At 37.3% G+C, this 18,240-nt stretch overlaps 1 protein-coding gene across 5 annotated transcripts in view; it reads left to right on the top strand.

Annotated features, from left to right (window-relative positions):
- The window catches only part of mast3b (microtubule associated serine/threonine kinase 3b), a 41,752-nt gene that overhangs the window by 3,888 nt on the left and 19,624 nt on the right, over positions 1-18,240 (top strand). For 2 of the 5 annotated variants that reach the window (XM_067388453.1, XM_067388452.1), the window contains exons 2-9: positions 584-670; positions 5,548-5,630; positions 6,824-6,899; positions 7,115-7,135; positions 8,255-8,333; positions 8,629-8,786; positions 9,711-9,786; positions 9,873-10,082. In XM_067388453.1, coding sequence (XP_067244554.1) covers positions 584-670; positions 5,548-5,630; positions 6,824-6,899; positions 7,115-7,135; positions 8,255-8,333; positions 8,629-8,786; positions 9,711-9,786; positions 9,873-10,082 — 790 coding nt within the window. Of the gene's footprint in view, positions 1-583; positions 671-4,519; positions 4,948-5,547; positions 5,631-6,823; positions 6,900-7,114; positions 7,136-8,254; positions 8,334-8,628; positions 8,787-9,710; positions 9,787-9,872; positions 10,083-18,240 lie in introns of those variants that run through there. The other 3 variants (XM_067388455.1, XM_067388454.1, XM_067388456.1) reach the window with 3 other exon arrangements.

Raw genomic sequence — 18,240 nt, 5'->3', positions numbered from 1 at the left:
TGGCCTTTATACTTTTTTATCCAGCAAGAACACATTAAATTGATCAAAAGTGAGAGTAAAGAATTTTAATGTTGCAAAAGATATCTATTTCAAAAAAAAGATATTCTTTTTATCAAATATTAAGCAGCACAACTGTTTTCAACATTGACAATAATAAGACATGTTTCGTGAGGACCAAATCAGCATATTAGAAGGATTTCTAAAGGATCATGTGACACTGAAGACTGGAGTAATGATGCCGAAAATTCATCATTTCAGTTTGATCAAATAAATGCAACCTATTAAATGAGCATGAGGCTTTTTTACCAAAAATGTTATGCAACTTTATGTATAATGTTAAAAGAATCACTTACAGCACCTCTAAAATGGCCTGTTCAAAGTCCTTGTTCATAACTCATTCATTCTTTGTGCATTTATTTTTTCTTTCATGTGTCATGCTTGCAGCACCATGATGCCACTTAATTAATCCCTAAAGCACTTTGATTTGCTGTGCTGCCGAGAGCATGAAGAAACCCCAACAGAAATACAATCCACATGCACTTAGTCAGAGCGCTAATGCATGTAAACGTGTCTTACTTTTCAGTTTGTCACCCAGCCAGAGCCCCATCATCTTGAGTCCATGCAGTCCAGGCAGCCCCTGCAGTCCTTTACAATCCCTTCATCCCTGGAGGTAAGACAGCCGATTCACATGCCAAAACATTACATAAACCTGCTCCGGTCCTGCAGAGAGGCAGAACTGTCTCCAGTTAGTCAGCATGATCTTTATTGATTTTTTTTTCTCATTAAATGGGACCTACATTCATATGTATATGTAAAGCTCATGTCATATGCTTATGATTCATATGGATACCAAAAGCACCTGCATTTTTCCCATGCGCATGACTGACTCCTAGCCGGTATTAATACTGTTTATCTCCTTTTTAAAATCCCATTCAGTAAGATAATATTATGTAGTATGAGAGTATTATTAACTTAAAATTTGACTGCACATGTAAAAGCAACACTTTTGCTTGATATATGATATATATATATGGAACAGGCTTGATGCTTATACTCCCACATGTGTGTACAACATTTTTCGTCAAATAAAACTCAACCACTTTTTTTACTTAGAAAAAGAAATGTACATATTTTAACTTTTACTTAAAATAGATGTAAGCATAAATGAGTACACCCCCTCTGAAACTTCTGAAAGTCAGCAATTACTCAATTACTTAGAAGACATTTTAGGGTTCTTTATAGATATAATGTTCCAGCATGTCTGCTTAATTAGTTACCAAAGAAGCATGTCAAAATTATTCAGGAAAATAAGAAAATCTTATTTAGTGTGAATAATTTTTCACACTTAAAACAATGATTTGGTAATCCTCGGTTTAAGTGTGAAAATTTAGCAAAAGTAACAGAAATTCAAAAACAATGGACCTGAAATAATCAGGCCTTCATTTTTATGCTTTCATTTAGTGATGGGGGATTTTAATGCTAGACAAAGAGCAGGAAAAATACCAAGCGAGTGTTTCAGAGCCAGCAAAATCTATGAAAAGAGTGACTGTTTATCTCACAGAGTAAGATGCAGCCTGCAGAAATGACATGCTCTCACTGGAACTACCTACTGAAGCCAAAGTACAATAAAGTCAGTTAGCCATTTCCAAAGCCCATATTTACAAAATATAGATTCTGGGAATTAATACTCTGGTCTCATGATACCAAACAAATAATTTTGGATCTAACAGCATCCAAAATGTTATGGTGGTGCTAGAGGAGGAGTACAGTGAGAAGTGCCTGGTTCCCACAGTAAAGTTCAAACTCCTATATAGGGATGTATGAGTGCTGAAGGTGTGAGGGAGTTGTGCTTTATCAATGCTGTCATGAATTCCCAAACCACTGTGTAATTTAATACACAAACTTGAAACAGAAGATGTTACCCTTTCCTCATTCCCTGCATTGTTGGGCATTTTTTCAACATGACAATGAGGATATGCATTGTATGGACATGTATTGCACTCAATCTTAACACTCTTGAGCACCTGTGGGGGATTCTGTAAAGACGAGTTGAGCAACACTCCTCATTAAAGAGTTGGGCATTTAAGGAGCTCATCATCCAGGAGTTAAACAGGACAGATGTGACAATTTGTCATGAACTTGTACACTCCGTGCCAAGAAGGGTCAGAGCAGTATATTCAAAATTATGGCATACTAAGTACTGGAATATTATTAGTGGTGGGCATAGATTTTTTTTTTTAATCTAGATTAATCTCACTGTAATCTTGGAATTAATCTAGATTAAAATGGCTCATTTGAATTCTGCCGAAAACATTCAGAATATGTGTGCTACCCAAATAATGACTAAAAGTAATCCGCCATTTTGTCCGACAAAGCAGTCAGGAGTTAGAAGATTGACCTCGTTGGAGTTAAACTTGAAAAATTGTGTATATTGACATCTTTCCGCGTTTGAAACAACATTGATTCTCATGTTCATTCATGTTTATTTGATGCTATAAATGGACTCGGTTTACGAGCCTCTTGAGCTGAGGTGCTACAGCAATCTGTCACGACCATGGTCATGGCATATTAAAGAGCAACAAAATTTCTTAAAAAAAACTACACAGTTTTAAAGCTGGGACTTTGTTTAATATCATAAGTAACCTGTTTTGTCTTGTCTGTCGACGTGTTGTCAGTGTCCTCTTTGCTCCGCGATGTATTTTTCACTCTGTGTGGCGTGACAGCATCATGGCTTGTCGGACAAAGCAACAGTAAAAGGGGGGCGGGTCTTTGCGACGGGTCAATTCGGCTAGGTGAAAGTCATCATAGCTTGCGTAGTATAGACCCAGCTCCCAACCCAACTTTAAGAATAGATTAACGGCGATATTTTTTTTATCACCCGATAAGAGTCTCACGTTAATGTAGCACGTTAACGGCCCACCACTAAATATTATACATTTGTTGAATTAAATCTACGCTGTACTCATTTCTGCAATCCTTAATTTAAACAAAATTGGCTAATTTACTTATTTTATGGCTATTAATGACATATATTTCTAATTTTTTTATTATGTGTATGTTTAATACATTTTAGTACATTTATACACACTTTTATCCAAAGCAACAAATGAGGAGAACAACGAAAGCAATCAAATCAACAATAGGGCAACAATAGTAGCCTCTTTGGGATGGCATCACAAGTTCGCTTGCAGAACCCAAGCTTCTGTGGGGCACATAAGTCTGAAGTGAGTTCAGGTATGTGGGTGCAGAGCCAGTGGTCATTCTGCAGGCAAACATCAGTGCCTAGAATTCGATGCAGGCGGCTATTGGCAACCAGTGCAAATTGATGAAGAGAGGTGTGTCGTGTGCTCTCTTCAGCTTGTTAAAGACCACTCTCACTGCTGCAGTCTGGATCATTTGCATATAGCCTAGTCATTTACAGTGCTGGATAGTAACTGATTTCATCTGTGTTACATCAGATTCCAAAAATTAAGTACTTGTAATTAGATTAGATTATATTGTAAAATAATCAGACTACAGTTACTTTTTATTGATTACATGATTGCATATTATTCATGCAATGGTAGTAAATTGTTCATTATTTATTGATTCAACCTAAGTTTTAAATGTTCCTTTCTAAAAACAACAACAACAACAAAAGCGTTCCACTACATTCAGAAAGTCTTGTAGTTTTGTGAAATCGTACACACAGACCCTAGTCAGGTGGCTATATTTACATGGAAAATTTAATGGCCAAAAAAGAATTTTACAGAAATCATTTCACTTTTAAGAAGTGTTTTCTCAACATTGAAATATTGCATATCGAATCAACTCTTGACAAACACATGATGACATTATTATTTGAATTATCACTTAGTAGGCTAATTTGTCTTTGGATGGCTTTTGTCTTTCAAACACATTTTTTATTATAATTTTTATTATTTTAAAATTGTTTTTTTTATTATTGTTATTTATTTAACTATGTTTTAATTAAACGCACAAACCCCCTGCAGTTCCTTCACAAAAAAAAAACTGCTGTATAATATTTAATGTACTTCATGTTGTTCATAACAAAGAATGGAATATAATTTCTATTTTCTTCTTTTTTTTAGATCAATGTGATAAACGAGTTAGATCAAAAGTAATCTCAAAGTAATCAAAACTAGTCAGATTAAAATGTGTAATGTAAAGGATTATGTAACTAACTACAATTTTTGTATGTAATTTGGAATATGACTACAATTTGCACTGTAGCTCTCACGTGAAGATTTGACGTCACTGGTGTAACGTTTACGTTAGGTCATACCATCTTTGAGATTCGATACTGCTTCTACCTAATTCATTTAACGTGGAAAATATATATTTAGAAGATGAAAACTTAATATTTATTCGACAAATAACAAAAGGTTAGTCCGTCAAAACAGAGATGTTTTTTGTCAGAGCCTCGGCTAAGACTCCTCTCCCCCTCTTCGCAGCGAGATGGTGCATCCCAAGCTTATCACCCGGCAATCAATCAACACTAGAGAAACAACCTCCTCACAGCATCTTACTCACAAACATGGGCTCACTCTGTTTGTGCAATACAAGTCGCTTTTTGGAAAGTAAATAATTAACTTCCTGACAGCTCTAGACGATATCGGAAGGTGCTTTAAACAGAATGTGAACGTCTAAACTTTTACGAAGTTGCACTGCGAGTCCAGGCAAACAGCAGCGTGCCACACAAAGAACAGAGATGAACCGCTGCGAGTCAGACACAGCCTCCCGTACGACTTTATCCAGTCAAGAGGTGGACTCATGAATTGGAAGAGGGTTCGACTCGTCTTCTTTCGGGTTCTTTTGCTCGGTGTTGCTTGGACGGTTGACACTCTGATCGTGTGCGATTATGTCTGATCCAAGTTCCTGGAGCGCGTTGCCTGGCAGCAGCAAAGCTCATTTTGTTAGGGGCGCGATGCTCAAGCGATCCAAAAGGTAACATGCAACATTAGACGAGATGACACATTGAGAGTTTTGAACTTGCACAACTTTTCTGACATTTCTTTGTCGATGTATGTAATCACTGTGGAGTATACAGTAATGCTATGGTTGTGTTTCGAAACATAGTGTGCGTCGTAGTAGCGTCAAATCAAATATGACGCACTATGAAAACTGTTGGCTTTGCTTTATCTAAACCTTCATTTCGAGCTATCGGTGGTGGCTTAGACTAGAGGGATATTTATATGCATTGATAGACATCTGTAGCTGCAGACTAGCTCTAGATGAAGGTGCAATGCGTGACTCTGCTAGAGAGCAAGTGACACATCACATGCACAGCTTGAGTCTTCTGGGTAAGTTAATGCAAATGACATCTGTGTTGAAGGACACCTTCTCTGATGCCCACAGATGTTGCAGAATTACTCATAGATTTAACCTTAAACAAAAAAGAAACATAATTGTAACACTGTTGAGAGTGTACTGATCATTAAATCCTTTGTCACTTTTTGTTAACTTTGCCATTGGCAATCAAAGCTGGGTTGGATTATGATGAAAGGTTGTTAATAATCCCTCTCTCCTCTTGTTTGTATGTTGCAGCTGTCGCAGCAGTAATAGAAAGAGCCTTGGTGTTGGAACGCCATCGCCCACCCGCCCTCTTTCGCCTCTGTCCGCCCACACAGGTAATACTTGCCGTCACATGACACCCGCACTAGGACAGCTGACATTGAGCTGGCCTGTCACCATTCAGAGGTTGATGTGGCTGGAGTAACATAAGCCTGTCTACTCCTTCACCTCATGTCTCTTACCACCCCGGCTCAAGAGTTTACTTTTAGTTAAAGGGATAGTTCACCCACCAAAAAAATAAAATGTGAAATCCATACCTGTATGATGTTATTTGTTCTGCAGAACTCAAAGGATATTTTTCGAAGAGTCTACATGCAACTCTTTTCTATACAGCAGCAGTTTGTTAGTAACCATGTCTGATCTCTATCTACTTAATTTGAATTTGCGCTGTATTATGTCTATGTAAGTCTTCTGAAGCCGCATGATAGCTTTGTGTATAGAAAAGACCAAAATTTAAACTGTTTTCCACTGATAATCTTCCCCCTTAATGACCGGACCATTTAGTTAATGACTTAAACTTGAATCTCAGATCAACTGAACAATTGGTTCCTGAATCAACTGAACGATCTGCTTCTGAATCAGATGAATGATCTGCTCACAAATCGGCTGAATAACATGTTTAACTTTACATCATTAAGTATCGCTTACCAACTATAGGGGATTTAACACCAAATAGTTCTCGGTTATAGGAACTTGCCACTAATTTCTCCCCTGGGCCATGTTCCTGGTTGCATTCGCACCGGGAATAGGAACTCTTTAAGCGCAGCATTTACAAACGCTAAAAACCGATGGACGTGCGTTTGACCAATTAATGTACACTAATGTCACTGAAAGTTCCTACAGAGCTGGTTTAGACCTTACTTTGCAGTAGGAGCGAATTTAGTTCCCCCAAAAGGAGTTTCTAGAACTAAAATCGTTGAAAGTTCCTGCGGTGCAAACGTGAAAATCTGGGTACTTCAGCCAATAGTAATAGGAACTATGAAAAGGTTCCTCTAGTGCAAAAGCCACATATTATGTTACATCTTTGAGTAATTTTGCCCAAACAGGGTTTAGCAAACAATGACTGTTTTCAAACTGGGTTCTCTAACTCCACAGACAGTGAATCAGACACGTATTATTTTCCAAAAGAAGATAAATGTCCTAAAGTGTGTGATTTGTGAAACATCTGAGGTCATCTGACGTCTATTAAATCCTGTAGCTTACGTAACACTGTGTGCTCTGTTGAAATTTCCTCTTGTTCCCCTTCCAGCTGCCAGCAGCCCTCTGGACAGCCCACGAAATGTGTCCACTGCTGTTTGCTCTCTCAACTTCCCTTTCGCCCGCAGGTAGATGAGCGCTCTTTATCATAATTTTCTTGTTCATTAAATAATGAAAGATCAGTATTCATGTTATTCTTCAGCATTTACCGCATTGTCAACTCAGCGTCAGGTTCATATTATATACAGTTGACTCATTTATTCTCATATGGATCTTTCTATATAGGAGATCTCACTAAGTTTCCCTATTTTCTCTCTCCTCATCCCTCTTTATTTCTTCTCAGCCACCTGGCTCGAGCTGACAGGTAGCTAATCTCTTTTTCACACTATGACCTGGCCAAACCTCAATCTCTCAATCTCAATTTTCTGTGACTCTGTGTACTCTTTATACACTACCTGTTATTTTTTGCCTTGCTGCTTTGCATCACCATGTCGTTCCTTATACTATAATATACTGTAATATACTATGCTATACTATACTTTCTTATAGGCTTATACTACACCGTTTCATTTGCCATATATGTGTACTCGCTGACCACTTTATTTGATACACATGTTCAACTGCTTGTTAACGCAAGTATCTAATCAGCCAGTCACATGACAGCAACTCAATGCATGTAGACATGGGCAAGAAGATCTTCTGAAGCAGACTGAGCATCAGAACAGGGAAGAAAGGTGATTTAAGTGACATTAACATGGCATGGTTGTTGGTGCCAGACAGGCTGATTTGAGTATTTCAGAACCTGCTGGGATTTTCACACACAACCATCTCAAAGGTTCACAGAGAATGGTCAGAAAAAGAGTAAATATCCAATGAGAGAAAATGCCTTGATGCCAGAAATTGGAGGGGAATTACCAGACTGGTTGGAGCTAATAGAAAGGCAACGGTAACTCAAATAACCACTCGGTACAACTGAGGTGCAGAAGATCATCTCTGAATGCACAACTAATTTTATGCCACATCTGCCAATGGCTGGTGACTTAAGAAAATGTACTGGCCATAAATATTTTTTACCAGCCATGAAACATCTTTTCATGATTAATCCTTATTAATGTAAAAAAAAATATTTAGTCAAGATCAGGGAGTGATTTTTCTTTGACTTTTGTTGTTTGATTAAAATTAAAAACACACTTTAAGAGCTACACATGCGTTTTCTTTCTCAACTGTTTACATTCACTGAAGACACAACTGACTGTTTACGAGGATACTTGCCAAGATGGGCATATAACAATTTTGTTTAAATATGTCTGTTCAAGCACACTCTCTCTATTTATATTTATATCTATATTAAAAGAGAGGCAATAATATGTTATTGTATAAAGAGAGAGAGAATAATATGTTGTGGGCTAACTAAGCAGCCACATAAAGTTTTGAGTGATCGTGTATCATTCTGTCTCCTGAAATTCTCTTTTTCTGTCCACAGAGCGGAAGGGAGACGGTGGTCTCTGGCTTCGCTTCCATCCTCAGGTTACGGGACCAACCCTCCCAGCTCAACCGTCTCAGTATGTAGCTCTCATTTATCTACAATTAAATCTTAAAATTATGTGCTTAATGAACATAAGTAGCATTTGGTTTAAAACAACGTGAGGGTGTGTATACAGTGACAATTTTCATTTCGACTGAACTTTCCATTATAATCTTTTAATAGTAAAAGGAAGCGTTCTTGTGTGAATCAGCTCTGTGAAATATTCTCACATTTCTGCATACCTAGACAATTACTGATAGGTTTAAGGATGGTTTTTAATGAGTATGGGAGTATTTTGTTATGTATTTGATGATGCATTTGTTGTTTTGCAGTCATCTTCCTCATCTCAAGAACGACTGCACCAGCTTCCATACCAACCCACACAGGACGAGCTTCATTTCCTGTTCAAACACTTCAGAAGTTCAGAGAGCATGACTGATGAAGATGGCCGCCCCTCCCCGTTTATACGACCCCGGTCACGTAGCCTTAGGTAAACAAAAACACACATGCACCAATTAATTTCAACATAGAATGCCATTGTTTGCATCTTAATAATATGGTTATTAGGGTTTAATCATTAAATGTTCTTGAGTGGAGTTTCATGGAGTTATATTATACTCGCATTGACCATATCAGAGCAGTGTGATCTAGTGGTTAGCACGTATTCTCTGGCATATTGAGCTGTGGTGTCCATGATGGCAATTAGGGTTCGAGTTTTGTCATTATTTACTCACTCATGTTGTTCCAAACCCGTATGACTTTCTTCCATGGATCACAAAGGAAAAAATGTCAAGACATTTCCCTGCTCTTTTCCATGCATTTCCAATAAACCTTTTGGTGAGAATGAATTGGCATGTGTTTGGATGATGTGAGGGTGAGTAAATCATGACGGGTTTTCGTTTTTGGGTGATTGTTTCAGTGATGTTTGTTGCCAGGCTTGCCTGTCAGATGAGTGGACTTCTGACTAATAGGAATATCCAGGCTTCCCCTATCAAAACAGAACAAAAGGAGTGTTTTTGTTTTGCAAAAGAACCTCCCTCGAGGCTGAGTCAGAGAAGAGACAGATTTCACTATGGTGTAATTGAACACTGGGGTTCAGAGAGAATGATTGTGAAGTAGAAACTAAAATCTGGTGAAGGTTTTTGTTTCTGACGCCCATTCTGAGTGAGGCAACATTATGTTAGTTTTGCTCTGCTGCTGTGCAACGCCTCACCTTTAGCCCACATCTCTGCAGGATTCAGAGGTTTAGATGTCCACCCACAATGCTTCACGCCTCAAAGAGAGCGCTCACACAAACAAAACACTGCTCAGTTGGTTTTTGAAATAAAATGGTTTTAGTTGGTTTGATTATCAATAAAGAATTTAATCTTCGATATACATGATGGAGGTTTTCATGTTCTTTTCCTTGTTTTAGCCCTGGACGAACTGGTGGCTCCTTTGATAATGAAATCATAATGATGAACCATGTCTATAAGGAGCGTTTTCCAAAGGTATGTAGCACCAAACTCGCTGAACAGATTATTGCTTGTATTTCCTCTTCAAATCTGAGGTACTGAATGTTCTCTCTGCTGTGCAGGCTACCGCTCAGATGGAGGACCGTTTGCTTGATGTCATCAGGCAGTTTTCCCCAGACAGCACCCTACCGCTGGGAGACGGAGTCCTGGGATTTATCCAGCACCAGTTGGTGGAGTTGGCCAGGGACTGTCTGGATAAATCCCAGAAGGGCCTGATCACATCTCTGTACTTCATAGAGTTGCAGGATAAATTGGACAAAATGCTGCATGAGGTGAGGCGGGAATCTCTAAAAAGAACTTAATATTTCCAATTTAAATAAGATATGTATCACTTGATGTGCAGTAGACAGCTACTCTGAAAGTAAATCCAGATATTTGTTTCGGTATGAGACTAATTGTTGATGTTTGAGACCACCATGAGCTATCTCCGATAGACTGCAATACAGTTATCACTTTAAAGGCCTAGAAAGAGCGCTGCACCGTGTTTACTGTGTCAACTGCGTAGGAGACTGACATGGAAGAGAATAAATTGTTAAATAAAGTCATTATTTTTGTTATTTTGTGCACAAAAAGTATTTTTGTCACTTCATAATATTAAGGTTGAACCACTGTAGTCAAATGGACTATTTTAAGGATGTCTTTACTACCTTTCTGGGTTTTGAAAGTTGTAATTGTGTTGCAGTATATCGGAGGCCAGATAGCTCACAGATTTCATCAAAAATATCTTCATTTATCTTCAGAAGATAAATAAAGGTCTTACGGTTTTGGAATGACATGAGGGTGAGTAATTAATGACAGATTTTTCATTTTTGGGTGAACTAACACTTTAATGAACAGATAACTGAAATCAGTTCCACTGAGAACCGCAGAAAATTTTATCATAAATTTTAATCTTATTCTTATTTTTTTTCTTAATCTTATTTATTTATTATTTGTAAAAAAAAAAAATAATAATAAAATATATATATATATATATATATATTTCTTTTAACAGATTTCTTGAAATATAAATTTGTAATTGCACTACATGGCATTTTACAGTCTGAACAAACTTTTTTATGTAAAGGTAAAATTATGTAATACTTTTGTTTACTTTGACACACTGTCTTGAGGGTTTGCAGAAGTCCTCTGTATGACATCATTTCCTAATTTTTTTCTATGTATTGGTCTTTGATTTGGCAGGCAAAAGTTTTTTTTTTTAAGTGTTAGTTGATGAAATGTCTGTCATTAAGTACTCACCCTTATGTCATTCCACACCTGTAAGACCTTCATTCATCTACAGAACACAAATTAAGATATTTTTGACGAAATCCAAGGGTATCTGATCCACACATAGGCAGCAACGTCATTGCACCTTTTGACGCCCAGAAAGGTAGTTGAAAACATGAAATAGTCAGCATGACTACAGTGGTTCAACCTTAATGTTATGAAGTGACAAGAATGCTTTTTGTGCATAGAAACAAAGCAAAAATAATGACTTTATTCAACAGTTTTATCCAATGTCATACATAGTGAACTCCGTGTAGGCTTCCTTGTTTATGCCCGAACGGCAACTCAGTAATTCAGCAATTAAAATATAAAGCTATAATATAAAACAAAAATGGTTATCATAAACTAGCGCTAAGACCCAGAATCTGCCCTACCTACATTTATGGCCAGGAGCCACTACTGCTTGTAAAATGTACTCCAGGCTCCAATCTTTGTTTTATTTAAAGGTGCCCTAGAATTAAAAATGTTATTTACCTTTGCATAGTTGAATAATAAGAGTTCTGTACATGGAAATGACATACAGTGAGCCTCAAACACCATTGTTTCCTCCTTCATATGTAAATCTTGTGCGTGACCATGGAAAAACAGGTGTATTTCAACACAACACTGACTGTGACGCAACAGTTGGGATCATTAATATGTACGCCCCCAATATTTGCATATGCCAGCTCATGTTCAAGACAAGGCAGTATTAACATCTGGAACTGAATAGCTGAATCATCAAACATTCTGCATGCATGCAAGCAATGACAATAGCGAAAATGGCAGATGCATCCATAATAACTGTTCATGATCCATGATATCATGATAAATTTAGTGGTATTTGTAAATTCTTTCTAAATGTTTCGTTAACATGTTGCTAATGTACTGTTAATTGTGGTTAAAGTTACCACATTTGTTTCATCATGTTTCTTACTGTATTCACAGAGACCAGAGCCATGTCCATATTTTCATTTTTAACCTGAAAACGCTTGTAGTCTGTATAATTCATAAACTCATCTTCATTCTTATCGAGTCTCTCCAACTGTGTGTAGCTTTAGCCATGTTAGCCTGCAGCATTATCAAACTCATTCAGAATCAAATGTTTGCAAACATCCACAAAATACATGTCATACTTACGGGATCTGATATGCTGCATCACGAACAGTTTGTAAAGATCCATTTTGAGAGTTATATTGTGAACTTCAGTATTGTTCATGCATTGTTTATTGGAGTCGCAAACTTGGGGGCGGGGAGCACGAGCATTTAAAGGTGTACACACACCAAATCAGAGCATTTTTAATGCCTCCCCAAAATAGGCAGTTAAAACATGTAGGGGTGTAACGATTTATCGCAGTACGATATTTCGCGATGCAAAAATGTTCCGATATGCATCGTAGAGTGATGGCGATGCTTTTACGATATGACGGCAGTCTAATCTTATTGGTTGAGCTGTCGACGTGACCTATTCTGCAAGGTGGCAGTGAGAGAAGCCGGTTGTCACCGCATATAAATGGTGCATCTCAATCAGCTCTCTAGTTCAGTAAGTATTTCGGGCACACATTGAATCTTGAAAGCAGGTTTAAATGTTTCTCGCTTCAGTCTCTTGCTTGGTCGCGTGAGAAAAGTCGTGGCTTTCTTTCACCGCAGTGCCACAGCAACAGCTGTGCTCAAGAACAGCAAAAGATGCTTGCGATGCTTTGCTTTAAGAGCTTCTGCGGGGCCGTTCACATGTTGCATCTTTTCCGCGTGCAAGCCGGTTGCTCATAATGGGATCAACGCGGTCGCAACGCGCATGTGGTGCATTTTCCCAGCACAACGAGATGAACAATTCTCAACTTTTCTGAATGCTGCAAGCGCACCACAGGTCATGTGACAAGAATCAACCGATCAGCTATTGCCTTTCCATAACAAAACATCAAAAGCTCAGCCGAACAGCTGATCATAGCTGTACAGGGTGGTTTTTATATCTTATCTCCATAAATATATCTAGTAGTAAAGCTAATGCAAGGGCTAGAAGTTATTTATCCTTTGCAGAAACTTCCTGATCCTCTTCGAGAGCGCAGTTCATGGTTGCATAGTAACGACCGACTCCACTGGAGCGCAAGCGCTTTGGAAAGGAGAAGCGGTGCGGTAGCGCCTTCCACGTGTTTTAGACGCGATATGTGAACGGCCCCTATTCATAATTCTAAGTTTATGTTAAATTTAACATTCTTTTTCAGTGACAGACCTATTCAGCTGTTGATTTGAATACAGAAGGTTTTTATTACACCTTGAAATGTGATCTTGTATGTACAACAAGGAAAATTATTGAAATGGGTTAATGTTTTTTGAATAAATCTTGTTTGAATTTCAGTTTCGTTTTGTTCAAAATATCGTAATATGTATCGTATCGAGATACGTACCGTTTCGTGACCTCAGCGTATCGTTACACCCCTAAAAACATGGTATAATAAAAACTCTATGGGGTATTATGAGCTGAAATTTCACAGACACATTCTGGGGACACCTTAGACTTATAGTACATCTTGTAAAATGTCAATCTTTGGAAAAATGTTTTCTCCAGTGTAGATTTGGCCTGGCATGTGTTGTAGTGACTTTGACATGTAATATGGTTCTTATGTCTTTGCGCCACAAGTTTAAATCAGGTCTGGTCGTGAGTTGTTTTCATAACTATATAAGCAACTGTTTTGAAGCCATATTCTGCTGCTTTAGCAAGTGTCAACTTGGTAACGCTGGCCTTTTCTGATTATGCCAAAGCCAACGGGTGTTCTGAGATGGTGGTTGTGGTTTGGCAGGAATATCAGGCTGACAGTGACATCAGGGCAGTGTTGGGTTCTGTCACTGGTGTTGTTAGTGTGCTGCTGATGTGCTTCCACTGGCTTTAAGGGACCAGAAACATCACGCATTCTCAAAAGAGACTGTGACCACTTCCACTAATGAGTGTGAAATCTGCCTCATTCCCCAAGGTATTTTTACACTATACTTTAAGATTTTTTTTATACCTAAAAGGAAAAAAAAAGAGCATCCGTGAGCTGAGAGTTAGAAGTGTTCACTTACATTTGCATGCATGTGATCGTTTGCGAGCATGTAATTGTGCGTCGTTTCGTATATAAATATATGCGTTCCCTGCAGCAGAGGTTTTGATTAGGAATATAGATCTCCCTGTTCAAGCTTCATGCTCATCTTTGCAACTACAGGGTGTTAGTTTCCATAGCAACGCTTACGCCCACCCTGTATGTAGTGTTCAGACAACCCCAGGCAAGACTCAGCGCGCTGTCAGATCGCTGCTGTGCAGTGGATGTCGTGCTCATAGATAAGGCTATTAAAGTGTTTCCCACTTCCCTTAGTCAGCGGTGCCAAGCACAGGGCCCCTGATGCTGCAGTCATGCCGCAGTTTAACTGCTTTAACTGTTCAGTCATCAAACTGTTGTGATTGATAGTCAAATTCTGTGGTTTTGTGTTGGTATGTGGTTACATCTGTCCGCTCTACAGTGTTCCTCTGTCACTCTCTACACCCTTCTGGGATCTGAAAGTCTTTGTTCCTTTATTTCTGCTGGAATTATGCTTAAATCTGTTGGTAGACTGATATGTTGTAGATTTCTAAAGAGCAGGTTGACTGATGGCTAATATAACAACAAAAAATGAAAAGTTTATTATCTGTTAACAGTGCTGTTGATTGATTTGGAACTGCAGTAAGTTATCAGCCATGGCCAATAATATTAAAATGGACAAATTTTGAGTGATATATTGGCTATCACTACTTTACCAAGTTACATTAATGCTGTACAAGTTATTACAGTATATGGGAATTAGGGCTGCACGATATATCGTTTTAGCATTGATATCACGATGTGCGCATCCGCGATAGTCACATAGCAGGATGTATGATGTCTAGTGAGGATCGTCAATCCATACGGACCAGACACTACGGTTCAAACGCACATGATTCTCTGATTAATTGCAAGGTTTGATAATCATGCAATGAAAGTTTATCATTTAAACATGTTTTATGTGCTGTCAGTTTAAACATTCAAGCGATTTTTAAACCATTTGAGCACACAAAGATGCGAAAGAGAACTCAATTCTGAACATGCGGCTGTTTTCTGTACACAGAGCCTCGCACATGCACGCGATCCCCCTCATTCGGTCTTAAAGTGACAGCAGCCTTATATTCCTGCTGCTTTCTGTGTTATGAACGTTAATCAAACAACAAAAGGCAAAGAGAAAAATCACTTAACACACATTAATTATATTTAATTTATACAGTGAAGACTATGCAGTGTAATCTGAAAATATTTTACATGTAATGAAGAATAGTTGTAATAAAAGAAAAAAGTATTTAAAATATTATAAATTGTTTTATCTTTACCATTTAGAATAAATATGTTTTACTATTTAATGGTCAATATGGTACATAACTTTTCATTAGATTAAAAATCTTCCATAACGTTAGTAAAGCTATAACATTTATTTCCAGGGTTAAATCCATATTTTCAGACTTGTGGAAATCTGTTTTATTTTTTCCTAAATTCCATTTTTTCCATGTTTTTTTTTTTTAATTTATGAAAATGAAACTTGACGACAATTTCTTTTGAAGTTTAATAATTTGTTTTCTTTTTTTCCTTTTTTTTTCTTTTTCTGATTTCATGAAATCATAAAATTTAACAACAATTTATTAAAAGTTTAACAAAAATTAAATTTTTAGGCCCTATGAAATCTATTTTATTTTTTCCCAAATTCTGTGTTTTCAAATTTAATTTTCTGGATTCCGTTTTAATGGTTAATGGTTTAATTTGATTAATTGCTCAGCCTTACTTTCTGCTTCAGAGAAATCATAGGGCCTATATTATGCATGGTCCTTGATCAAAAATAGATTGTAAATTTTGACCAGACATCTTTGCTCATGTAAACAGTAAAGACAGCCTGAAGCTGGGCATCATTAATAAGCTCCGTGCTGCAGGGGCACAAGTCACATTCAAGTCTGAGCTGCCATCTGCTTATGATGGAGAGAGACTCACTGGCTGCAGTGCTAAAAAAGGAAACGGTTCATTGTTTTGATGTGACGGTTCGTGTCGAGTTAGAAGCATCAATGTTTTCTTCAAACCCCTTTTGCAGTGGCATTTGGCTGTCTGCGAAACATGAGTCACACATCTTATCATCCTATAAGGCTCTTTAATGCTGATTTGATAGCATGTCTCTCTTACTTTGTTCAGCTTCATCAAATGCATAAAAATGCAGTAATTTTAGTTTGTCGTAGGAGTCGCCTGACCGAGCTTGATCCCTTGTTTACTCAGCTTTTCACCTAAGCAACCTTACGCGAGGAGACAGCAACTCAAGATAGATTAAAACTGTTTTTATGCGCTCCGTCACAGACTCTTGTGTTTAGGATATAATATCTGAATAATATGTCTCAACGTCTTGCTCAATCTTTGGATTTTGCAATCTAATGCATGTTAAATCCAGATTCAGTGAGTATGCAGAGTTGATTAAAATTCAAACAAGTGCCTGGAAAGGATTTGATCCTGTAGCACCAGAGCACAAGTAGCTCATTACCTCCCACTCCCACATCCCACAAGCCAGCAGATTCCCCTGCACAAACAAGAAATAACATTCCAGTCACTTCGCCAAATACTGTCCAGTGTTCAGAACGGACACAGTGTTCTTGTGTCTATTTGATGACTAGCGCAGTATGCTGCTAAAATGGTGTCTTATTAAATGAATCCACATCTTCAATTTTGTGACATTTCATTTTCCCCCTGAAGTCCAATTATGTTAGTCAACATTTCATGGCCAAAATAGTCATACTTTAGTTTTTCCATTTTCTTTTATTCTTACTCTTTCAATAATTATTTTTTGTAACTGTACCTTTTAAGACAAGTATAAGCATATGAAGTTTTCTATTTCTAATGAATTATTTTCTTTTGAACTTTCTATTTAAAGGGTTAGTTCACCCAAAAAGGAAAATTTTGTTCTTAATTTCTCACCCTCATGTCACTTTCTTTCATCTTCAGAACACAAATGGAGATTTTTGATAATCTGAGAGCTTTCTGTCCCTCGATAGACGGCTACGCAACTGAAACTTATGCTTCAAAAAGTTCATAAGAGATCTTAAAACTAATCCATAAGAATTAAGCGGTTTAGTCCAAATTTTCTGAAGAGACACGATCGCTTTATATGATGAACATTCATCAACTCACACATCAGTTGTGGTAAATGGAAGCTCAAGCATGTTCGCTTAACATTTGACAACCAATGAGGTTCATTCTCATGTGTTATGCAACGCGTTTGAGCTTCCGCAAGAGGTTTGTTCTCGCACGTCAAGCAGGTTCGGTTGAGCTTCTGTTTGTTCGCTGGTAAATGTTTACATGTGAAAGCCTAAATTAAATCTCTTCATCATATAAAGCGATGATTGTCTTCAGAAAATTTGGATTAAACCACGCAATACACATGGATTAGTTTTATGATTTCTTTATGAACTTTTTGAAGCATCAAAGTTTCAATTGCGTAAGCTGTCTATGGAGGGACAGAAAGCTCTCAGATTTCATCAAAAAGACCTTTAGTTGTGTTCTGAAGATGAACGACGGTCTTACGGTTTTGAAACGACATGAGGGTGAGTAATTAATGACAGAATTTTCATTTTTGGGTGAATTAACCTTTTAACTTTATTTATAAAAATATTTAGTAGCACAACTGTTTTCAACATTGATAATAAGAAATGTTTGTTGAGTGCAAAATCAGCATGTTAGAATGATTTCTGAAGGATCATGTGACACTGAAGACTGGAGTAATGATGCTGAAAATACTAAAACTATTGAAACTACTATAGTAATGTTCTTCGGCAACGAGCAGTCTTTGTGATATTCATTTTTGAAAGAAAGATGTAAAAAATATCATGTAACATTACATTTACCTCAGCTCGTCAGTAAGCTAGAGAGCAGCATTTTGTTAAATATATGCACTATATTACATATTCATTATATTTTGACTTAACCTTTTGTCTTCATTATTTTATGTTTAAATAAATCTGTCATGAAATGAAGTTACAGCCACCATTTAAGTGTTTATATTTCTAGTAGAAACATAATTACATCAGTAAAAAGTTGATGTAACTTTTTTTTTTTTTTCCTTATTCCTTATTGGCAACTTTTTTTTTTTTTTTTTTTTTTTTTGTTTTGATTT

Source organism: Chanodichthys erythropterus, chromosome 6 (genome assembly GCF_024489055.1).
Source record: "Chanodichthys erythropterus isolate Z2021 chromosome 6, ASM2448905v1, whole genome shotgun sequence".
In the NCBI taxonomy this organism is placed as follows: Eukaryota; Metazoa; Chordata; class Actinopteri; order Cypriniformes; family Xenocyprididae; genus Chanodichthys; species Chanodichthys erythropterus.
Note: the sequence above shows the minus strand (reverse complement) of the source record. Positions and strands in the feature narration are given on the sequence as shown.